This window comes from Phyllostomus discolor, chromosome 2 (assembly GCF_004126475.2).
Source record: "Phyllostomus discolor isolate MPI-MPIP mPhyDis1 chromosome 2, mPhyDis1.pri.v3, whole genome shotgun sequence".
In the NCBI taxonomy this organism is placed as follows: domain Eukaryota; kingdom Metazoa; phylum Chordata; class Mammalia; order Chiroptera; family Phyllostomidae; genus Phyllostomus; species Phyllostomus discolor.
The window spans coordinates 211928519-211939647 of NC_040904.2; the positions used below are offsets into that span (position 1 = coordinate 211928519).

General features: G+C 42.2%; 1 protein-coding gene across 1 annotated transcript in view; it reads right to left on the bottom strand.

Annotated features, from left to right (window-relative positions):
• SLC25A17 (solute carrier family 25 member 17) overlaps positions 1-7321 on the bottom strand; it is a 41329-nt gene extending 34008 nt beyond the window's left edge. Inside the window, exon 1 of the mRNA XM_028533183.2 lies at positions 7143-7321. Within this exon, the coding sequence (XP_028388984.1) occupies positions 7143-7196 (54 nt within the window). The 5' untranslated portion in view covers positions 7197-7321. The remainder of the gene's footprint in view (positions 1-7142) is intronic.
• Positions 7322-11129: the final 3808 nt, after the last annotated feature.

Genomic DNA, 11129 nt, shown 5'->3' on the forward strand with positions numbered 1-11129 from the left:
TCAAATTTTCATTCTCAACAGTTATGAACACACATTACATGCCAGGGTATTTTGCGTTTATATTTTTTATTTCATGAATCTCTTCTCTTTACTACTTTCCATTTTTCCCTTCTTTGGGTTTATTTTGATATTCTTCTCTAACTTCTTGAGATGGTTGCTTAACTCATTACTTTTTTTTTAAGCTCATTCTTTTTTTTTTTAAGATTTTGTTTATTTATTTTTGAGAGGGAAGGGAGGGAGATAGACAGAGAGAGAAACATCAATGTGCGGTTGCTGGGGGTCATGGCCTGCAACCCAGGCATGTAACCTGACTGGGAATCGAACCTGCGACACTTTGGATCACAGCCCGCGCTCAATCCACTGAGCTACGCCAGCCAGGGCTAACTCATTACTTTTAAGTCTGTCTTATTTTCCAAATTTCATTAAAGGCAACTCATTTTCCTTTAGGTATTTTAGCTGTATCTGAAAAGTTTTTCTCTTCTTTACAACTCAGTAGTTTTTAATATATACACAAGTTGTGTGGCTATCACAACTTAATTCCAGAACATTTTTATTACCCTAAAAGGAAACCAATACCCATTAGTAGTCACTCTCCAATCTCTCCTCCTCCTACACTCTGGGAAACACACTTATTTTCTATTTTGCCTACTCTGAACATTTCATATAAATGAAATCAAATACATGAAATTTTGTGACTGGCTTCTTTCAAGGCTCACCCCTACTGTAGAATCATAACTTCATTCTATATTATGGTTGAAAAAATATTCTGCCCTAACAGGTGTGGCTCAGTTGGTTGGGCATCACCCCACAAAGAGAAAGGTCCTCAGTTCAATTCCCAGTCAGGGCACATGCCTGGGTTGCAGGTTCAGGCCCCAGTTGGAGCGCATGAGCGGCAACCAATGGATGTTTCTCTTCCTCTCTTCCCCTCTCTCTACAAATAAGTAAAATCTTTTAAAAATATTCTATTGTATGGATACATCACATTTTGTTTATCCATTCATCAGTTGAAGGACAAGTTGTTTCCACTTTTTGGCTTTGTGAATAACGCTGCTATGAACATCTGTATCAAAGTTTGAGTATGGATGTTTTCAGTTCTCTCACAGTGCAATTGCTGGGTTATATTGGTAGCATTTTGAAGAAGAACCAAACTGTTTTTCACAGTGGCTGCACAATTCTGTATTCTCCTGAGGAAATATGAGGGTCCCAATTTCTCTACATCCTTACAATACTTGTTATCTGTTCTTTTGGTTATGGCCATCCCAGTGGGTGTGAAGTGCTATTTCACTGCAGTTTTGATTTGATTTCCCTTGATGACTCATGTTGTCAGGCATCCTATCATGTACTTACTGGCTACTTGGATACCGTCATTGAATGTATATTCAAAACCTTTGTTCAGTTTTTAATTGAGTTATTTGCCTTTCTATTACTGAGGCTGTGAACATTCTTTATATATTCTGAACACTAGACTTTATCAGATATGTAATTTATAAATATTCTCTTCCATTCTGTTGTCTTCACTTTCTTGAAAGTGTCTTTGAAGTACAAAGTTTTTAATTCAGAAGAAGCACATTTACATATTTTTATTTTACTACTTGTGTTTTTGGTGTCATATCTAAGAAACCACTGCCAGCCCTGACTGGCGTGGCTCATTTAGTAAGGCATCATACCGCAAAGCTCAAGGTCACCAGTTTGATTCCCAGTCAGGTCACACGCGTGGGTTGCAGGTTCAATCCCCAGTCGGGGAGTGTATGAGAGGCAACCAATCCATATTTCTCTCTCACATCAATGTTTTCCTGTTTCTCCCTCCCTCCCCCTCTCTCTAAAAAATAAATAAAATCTTAAAAACAAAAAAACAAGGAAAAATATTGCCTGACCCAAGGTCCTGGGCGCACATAAGTCCCGGCCAGCTGGCTCAGCTGGTTAGAGCATCGTCTCCTACACCAAAAGGTTGTGCATTTGATCCTAGGTCAGGGCACACCCCTAGGTTGCAGGTTTGATCCTTGGTTGAGAGCTTATGGGAGACAACCAATTGATGTTTCTCTCTCACATCAGTATTTCTCTCTCTTCTTCTCTTTCTGAAAATTAATAAAAACATATTCTCGGGTGAAGATTAAAAAAAGATTGTGATAGAAAACTCCAATTGTTGCTATTGTCTACGTTTTTTTGTTCACGCCTTACTTCTCTGTGAGTTTAGTTAGTTGGATTGAGCTGCTCATTTCCCTTAAAATTTTCTTTCTGGGCATTCCTTTAGACCTCATAATGATAACTACTTCTGGAATGGATACCTGCCAGGCACTCTGGGGCTTCACCGCCTGCACTCTGAGTTAAATTGCTGGCTTTAAGTTTTCAAATCCTGCAAGTAGTGGGAATTTGGGTACAACCTCGTGGTTTAAGAATCTCAGTGATGATCCCCCCAACTCCCCATTCAGTGCCAAGCTTGGAAATAGCTCGTTTTCCTGGGGAGAAGTAAGATTATTTCCTATTTATTTTTATAGTGTATTCTCCTGGAATTCCAGGTTTATTGGGTGATCCCCTACTAGATGTCTTGTCTTGGACAGACTGGCCTGTTTCTCACCTTCCCTGTATCCCTGGAAGCTACAATTCTAAAGTTCATGTTTACCTGGTTAAGCAATTTCTGCGGGGCAAAAGCTGCTCTCCTTGTCCCTGGGTCCTGTCTTTACTCATTCTCCAGTCTGAGAGTTTATTATAAAGGGAAATTTTCAAGAGGTTTGATTAGCTCCTTAGTTAGAAACAGAAATCACATTGTAAGTATTTTACAATGTAAACATTAAAATATTAACTATTAAATTATTTAAAGTATTGAAAATTTGAGAATGTATTTATCCTTTACTGTTTTTTTATTTCATGATAAACCTGTATAAAGGCAAGTTGGTAACATATCATATTTTGAATCTATTACCCCATAACATCGAACACTACTCTTCTGCATTCCTTATATATTTAATTATATTTCTTACCTAATCCCCTGCCTCCCAAAAGTTTATGAAATTTAAGAGTTACAAATACTAAACAAAAGCAATTCAAAACAAACATAAAACAGCATCCATTTTACCCAGGATATGAAATTTGGAAAATGACAAAATCAGGGAAGAGAAAACCCCCCAGAAATCTGTTCACAGACGGGTATCTGTTCACAGGTATCTGATTAAGAGACACATCAAAGGTGACTTGTCTGGGTGGCTCAGTTGGCTGGAGCATTGTCCTGTACACGAAAAGTTGCAGGGTCAATCCTTGGTTGAGGCACGCACAGGAGGCAGCCTATCAATCAATGTCTGTCTCCCTCTCTCTCTCTTAAATCAGTAAGGATATCCTCAGGAGAAGATTAAAATAAATTTTTTTAAACACAAGAAGGGACATTCAGGGAGTTATACAAGTAACCTCAAAAGCTTCCTGCCCTGGCTGGTGTGGCTCAATGGATTGAATGCCAGCCTGCAAACCAAAGGGTCACTAGTTTGAGTCCCAGTCATGGCACATGCCTAGGTTGAGAGCCCCTAGTAGGGGGCATGTGAGAGGCAACCACACACTGACATTCCTCTCCCTTCCTTCCCCTCTCTAAAAATAAATTAAAACCTTAAAAAAAAAAAGCTTCCAACCAGAGAGACTAAAACACAAACACTGCTCTAGCAAAATACATCTGATTTAAGAGTAAGGCCTTGAGTCAGTTTGAGTGGTGACTAGAAAGACGAAAAAGGGATAGCTGCCAGAAGAACTGTAACAGGGAGAATTAATATTGTTTGCTGATTTACTAAATGGGGAGTAAGAGAGAAAAGAGTCACAAGAATAAAGATACCGCTGACAGAAATAGGAAAGTCAAGGCCCTGCCCGGATAGCTAAATTGGTTAGAGCATTGTCCCAATTCAACAGGGTTGCAGGTTCAATCCCTGGTCAGGGCACATACAAGAACCAACCAGTGACTACCGTATTTCTTCGGACTATAAGATGCCCCCCTACCCATTTGGGAGGGAATGGGGGATGTGTCTTATAGTTTGAATGTAGATGACCTGGCTCATTGGGGGTGGGGTGGGGGAGGTGGTGGAGTGGGGTCACAGGTTATTAAATATTTTACCCCATTTTTTGCTTCAAAAATTTTTTCCCTATTTTCTTCCTCTAAGTATGCCAATTTTCTCATCAACTATAGTGATATGTTTTGTGGTGAAATTTTTTCCTTTTGGTAGCAACCAGAAAAAAATAGGGCACATGTGATTTAACCTTACTTAATACAGAGGTTTGCAAAAAGAGTTGAGAACCGCTCTAGAGCACAATAGCTAAAAAAAAAAAAATAACAAGACACAATTCGAATTCTCACTCAGATTATATGCTAGAAACAGTACTGCCCCAAGGGGAAGAAAGAGAAAAAAAATTATTCTTACCAGTGTATCTACTGGATACTCTAACAGAGCTTATAGGAGAAGAAAAACCATAACAATTCAGGGTACATAATTTTAAGCAGAACTTTTAACAAGAGGAAAACAGGCCATAAAAAGAGGAAAAAATGGAAATGTCTTTGTAGGTTAGGTAGAAATAGATCATCTCTCTCCATAGTCACTCTCTATAGCAAGGGTCAGAAAACTATGGCCTAAGGGCCAAGAACCACTGCCTGGTTCTGTAAATATGCTTTTTTTTGGAACACAGCTCTGCCCATTTATTGACCTACTGTCAGTGGCTGCTCTCACACTATCATGGCAATGATGAGCAGCTGCACTACAGAGTTCATACAAAGTCTGAAATATCTACCACCTGCCTGTCTGCAGAAAGGTTGCCAACCATTCTTTTGTTTCTTTTATAACACTTAACACTCTCTAAAATTATTTTATTTTGTTTACCAACTACTGTCTGACTTTCCCACTGGAATGCAAACTTCATGAAGAAAAACACTTTGTTCTCCCCGCTACCTTGAGCACCTAGAACTGTGCATGGCACATAGAAAGCACTCAAAGTGTTCAATAAACGGCATTTATTGAAAGACAAAAGGAGAGCAAGTATTTCTCAATTTCTCTTGGATGTACTCCAACTATTCATCCTAGCATTCCATCAAAATTGGTCTTCTCATGTAACCATTGGATTTTTCTTGTTGATACACATGTTGATAAATTCAATGGTTAAGTCTTAGTCCTTATCTTATTTGACCCATCAGTAGTCTATATTCTTCTCCAGGTGACTTCCTGAACACCACATTCTCTTAGTTTTCCTACTACCCTACCAGCCTTTCTTTAGTTTCCTTTGCTGGTGCTGTCTCATTTTCCTAACCTCTTAATGTTGGTGCTCTGGGACTCAGTCTCCGAGACTTTTCTTTCAGGTCACACTCATTTTCCTAGTGAACTCAAGTCTCATCAATACACTTAGGCATTTAAAATGTAAGTAGTCCAGCCCGGACTGGTGTGGTTCAGTGGACTGCGTGTCAGCCTGTGAACCAAACGGTCACTGGCTCAATTCCCAGTCAAGGGCACATGCCTGGGTTGCGGGTTAGGTGCCCAGCTGGGGGTGTGTGAAAGGCAACTGCACATTGATGTTTCTCTCCCTCTCTTTCTCCTTCTCTCTAAAAATAAGCAAATATTTAAATTGTAACTAGTCCAAAACCAAACTCATTTCCCTCCAAAACCTTCCCTGTCACAACCTTCACCCCCTCAGTAAATGGGAACGTCATCCTTCCAGCTGCCGAAGGCAAAAACTACTGGGAGTCAACCACCCCTCGTTCTGGCACACCCTATATCCACACCATCAAACGCTGGTGGCTCTCTCTTACAAACATATTCCGAGTTGATGATCACTTTTCACAACCTCCACTGTTACCATCCTGGTCCGAGCCATCATCGTCTCTTGCCGGAGATGATAGAACAGCTCCCTGACAGCGTCCCTGCTTCCACCCTTGCAGCCAGAGTGATGGAGTTTAAAATACAGCCCATCAATTATGCCTAAACTGTAAATCAGCAAGTTGCTGCATGCTCTAAACTTCCAATGGCTAGCTAGCTCTCTTTCCTCCTCGGAGTTCGAGTCTCCCATGGTTTGGTCCCCTGCAACCTGTTTCCCTCTTTGTTCCCGCCCCTTCAGGAACACGGGCCTCCACGCCACCCTACAGCATGTCAAGTAAGCTTCCAACTCAGAGTTTTTACACTGGCAGAAAGGCTCTTTTGGCTTAATGAACAAACCGAGACTGCCATGAACGACTGTGTCAACTAATTCTCCTAACAACCCTGCAAGGTAAGCATCAATAACCCCAGTTTACAAACTGGGAAGGTGAAGTTTACAGGCCACCTGTCTACCAAACAATGGAGCTGGGGTCCAGGCCCGATCAGTCTTCACAGAACACGAGCTGTCCGTGAGTCTGGGAGGCTAAAAGGGGAGGGGTCCGTGATACTCCTCTGAAGCCACACCGACTCCAGCCACTACAGGTGCACGCTGACAGCTCGAGGGGACGAGAAAGGGCGGTCAGAGAAACAGGATGAGGACCAGAAGAGGAAGTTACCCAAGTCAAGAGGGGGAAGTTTCCAGGAAAAGGGATGGGTGTCAAACGGACGTGAGACATCCAGAAGCCCAAGAGCCCAGCACACAGCTCATAGTAAATCATACCTGTAGTAGACGGGAACTCTGACCCTGACTTTTAAAAAAAATGTATTTCCTACCAATAATATCGGCCAAAGATAAGCCTATTAGGCAGGCACTTCCACAGGCCCACAGCAACTGTGTGACAGACAATAAGTTGCAGCGAAGCACCTGACCCCTAAGTTTTCCTCTGGCCCAGGCAAGACGAAGTTTGTGTGTGCGGCGGGCGTGGGGTAAGAGGAAGAGTGGCCTTTAACTCTCAGAAGCCCCCCCACCCCGCCCCCAGCAATCATCTTCTGCCCGACTCCCTGTGGGTAGGGGGACCCCCACTGTCTACACCCCAGATCGTCTCTAGGAGCCCGGAGCCGCAGCCGGGGGCGGGGAATCAGTGTCGGCCCTTACTCCGAATTTTTCCAGCAACTTCTAAGCCCTCTTCCTTTCCGCCCCCGAGTCACGACAGGACACCCTATACCCTGACCCTCACGTTCTCATCCCCATCCCCTGCCTAGACCGATCCCAAAAAGCGACCCCTGAGAAACCCCACCCCCCGCAGCGGTGCGGGCGTGGAGACCCCGCCTCACCACGGCCCCGGCAACGGCGTGGACCAAGCTTTCGTAGGACAGCACGGAAGTCATTGCTGCGGTTCCCCTCGGAATCGGCTACACTCTTCCCGCAGGAGCCGCGAGCAGACCAGTGAGAGGAGCCAGAATCCTAGGCAAAGCGTCACGAGTTCCACCCTCTCGGGGCCGCCTCCTCCCGAACAACCACTTCCGGGTCGTAGGGCGCCCAGTCTCCCAGCCAGATGCTGCCCGGGCGGGAAAGCAAAAGGGCGGGCCTGGAGACACCCCCTTGGCTCCGATTGGCTCCCGGGGCCGGGGCGGGGCGGGGCAGCGAGGCGCGGAGCGACGCGGCAGCCTCCCGGGTTCCCCAAACCCGCCAGTCGTGCTTCACGAGCACTTGCACTTACGGAACAGTAGGCACTTCAGAAAGCCTAGATGGCCTCCTTTCTCTGCACCTCCCTCCATAACACAAGCGGATGACTGTCCAAGTGGGGGACCCACTTCCCTGTTTCTCTGGGACTTGGCCGGCAGTTTCTCTTACTAGAACTGTTTTTTTAAAAAATTGAGACATTTTAAAGAAACATTTCTGCATTCATTGTTAATTCTCGTTTGTCCCCTGCCCAAGGATGGCACCTGTGAAGGTGGCATATCCGGTGACGCTCTATAACAAACTTGAGCCATAGGTTTAGGGATCTCAATCAAGCTCCATTTTGGCCAAGAGGAAGTAAATGTAGGTTGGTCTGGGATCCCCCCTCTGAAAAACCCTGAGGTGTGGTGGGAAGAGAACTTAAGCTTCAAGGAGTGAAAATAAATCAGACACAGGTGGGAACATTTTTTTTTAAGATTTCACTTATTTTTAGAGAGGGAGGGAAGGGAGAAAGAGAGAGAGAAACATCAATGTGCAGTTGCTGGGGGTCATGGCCTGCAACCCAGGCATGTGCCCTGACTGGGAATCCAACCTGCGACCCTTTGGTTCGCAGCCCACGCTCAATCCACTGAGCTATGCCAGCCAGGGCTGAGAACATTCTTTAACCTCTAGGCTTCCTACTTTGTGAAATGAGTGTTAATACAGTGCTAAACAACTTGATTTGCTGCGAGGATTACAAAGGTTAATTTATGTCGCTGTGCTTTACAAAATACTTAACATTTTGCTGCTCACATTACAAAGTGAAGAACCAACCTACACAGAACTGGAGAAAGCATTTATAACACTAAGTTATATGGTGAGACACAATGTTTCAGACTCCCATTTTCACATCTTCATCTGGGTACCTTTCATAGTTTTGTAATGCTGTCCCTGATCACTGAATGCTTACTACAATGCCAGGGTTGGTACTTTATGCCCCATATCACATTTGCTCCTCAGGAGAAGGCCTTAATTTACCTGGTCATGGTTTTTTGTTTTTTTTTTTTTTTTTTTTAACCTGGTCATGTTTTCACAAAATTTTCAGAACATATTTTGCCATTAGTTTGGATCTCTTTCCACTTAAGCTCCCCTTCATTTAGGGTGGTACTATAGCGACAGTGACCACAAGCTAAGTGAAAGATTAGTTGGGAAAACAAGTAGTTGGATTTAGTGGCATCTACGTGTATGGTCAAGTTACTGATAGGCACCCTGTTGGAAGAGTGACTTCCAGGGATAATCCCAGCACTCCCTTGGATCATGACATCAAGGCACAGATCCAAAAGGCCAATGAAGACAGAATTCTGGCACTGAAACAGAAACAAGCTGGCCTGTTGAGGAAGTTGAGCAGAAGGCAAGTTCTAATGGATTCCTAATCAAACTGGGAGCTCTCATGAAGAACACAGGGTGGGGCAAAGGTAGTTTACACAGCCGTTCCTATGGAAAATAATACAACGAAAAATAAGTGGTTTCATATATTCACAAATGTAAACCTGTTTTTATCCCACCCTGTATACTGCAATATGTACATACCCATTTATAAATACTTTTTGAGCACTTTCCCTTTATGATGGTAACTGAATGAGTTTTCCCAAATTCCCATTTGTAGGGCGTGAATGTAGCAGATAGCAGGCCTAGCTATCAAAAAATAATTTGATCAAGATGGAATTATCTCCTACTGAAAGCATTATAAAATCCTAAGAGTATGCAATGAAAAATGTAGCAATTACATAGGCACCACATACTAAATGAAACTTAGTAGTTGTGGTACAGGCACATCACTTATTAAATGGAACTTTGTGCAATAGTTGTGTTTATTTCCAATTTTTAGCAATCATTTTTGTTTTAAACATTTCTACAACTAATTTAGTATTCACAATTACATATTTTCCATAGAGGGCTCCCTAAATTATAGCAACATTAAGAAATTCAGTATCATTCTGTTTATACCCAACCCATCAAGACAAAATGAGCTAAGGGAAACTAGCCAGAACTGATCATTTTCATGTACGTAGCTACTGTCTGGTCATGTGTTTTCACAAAAATTTTTAGAAAATACTTTAATCACATTGCATACTGCATATTGATCTCCATACTGCAACCCAAAATATCCTAGTGATCTGGATGAGTGAACTTTAAGGACATCCTAGTTGATACACCAGGTACCCAGATTTTAAGAGCACCAATTATATTTTTTACCTACTTGCTACTCTGGCTCCACCTAATACTTGACATCCATGTATTTTATTGTTAGATGTCATAGGAAACTATGAATTTACATGGGAGCATCAGCACTAGACAAAAGGTCTCAACTGAATTGCCAAGACATTTAAAAGTTTTCCAACTCGATATGCCATACTCAGTTTAAATTGATCCTTTTTAAAGTTGTACAGCTACTGTTAACTAACTGTACTTGTTGCTTATTTACTTTAGGAAATCTTCCCTACACTCATAGTAAGTACACTACATTGGTGCATGTTGACACAGATAAAACTTTAAAAAATTACTGCACCATAACTTTTAAAACTGATTTTCTTGTCCCTGTTATTGGGTCTGCCACAAGTGGACGAAGTACTTCAACTGTTACGTCCCTAAAAGGAAAGCACCTATGGGATATGCACATCAGCACACTCTGTGACTTGATATTCCTTTTCAAGCATGCATCTTAGTTTTGAATTTCTCAAAGTAATAAACAATTTTGCAAGAAGGAACCTCAAACAGAGAGGGGCAGTAGAGCATAGAATTTAAGAAGACTTTGAAACCATAAGCTTGGTGAAAATATCAGTTCCACAACAAAATCAGGGGTGTTATCCTGGCCAATTTGAGTGTTTCAGCTTCTTCATCTGTATAAAATGCAATACTTACCTTCTGGTCATCAGAAATTGAGTCAATACTTGAAACTGATTACAAAGTGTTTGGCACAAAGACTACTTACTTGATATATGTGCCTGCTTGGGTGCATTAATTTCAGCTATGATCAAATCTCTGCAGTTGTTTCTCCCTATAGCCCATTAGGTCAGTATGTCCCAGTGTGGGCAGACTGCTAGATGTTATACCAAATCTTTTCTCTATTTTTTTTCTGTAGTAATATAATAATTCTTTTGTTGGGCATGTGACCACATCACCATGGACCATTATAATATGGCCTCAAGACCAAGAAGCAGCTGGCCAACAGGATGAGAATAAAACGCTAACTCCATGTATTAGCCTCAGTATTACAGCATCTGCTCCCCTAGGGCCCTCTCCTGTTTCCTCAGGATAAAAAATACGCACGAGAGCAAGCACCTTTGGACCCAGAAATGGAATCTACCAGAGTACAGTGGAACTGCTCACCTCCGGACTGCTACCTGAAAAAAAATCAAACTGTTTTACTTAACTTAGGCCAGCGATTTTCAACTGATGTGCCGCAAGAATTTTTAAAACATGTAATACGTGACTATTTATTCAGGGGCACTGACCTCTTTTCCCCTACATTGTCAAATAAAAAAAATGACAACAGTCAACACAATAGCTGTCCAGTATGAATGCCCTGCCTTGAACCATAAATATGTATGTCATATAATAGAGTTGCATCTTATTAGCCATGCCACATTAGGTTGCATCTG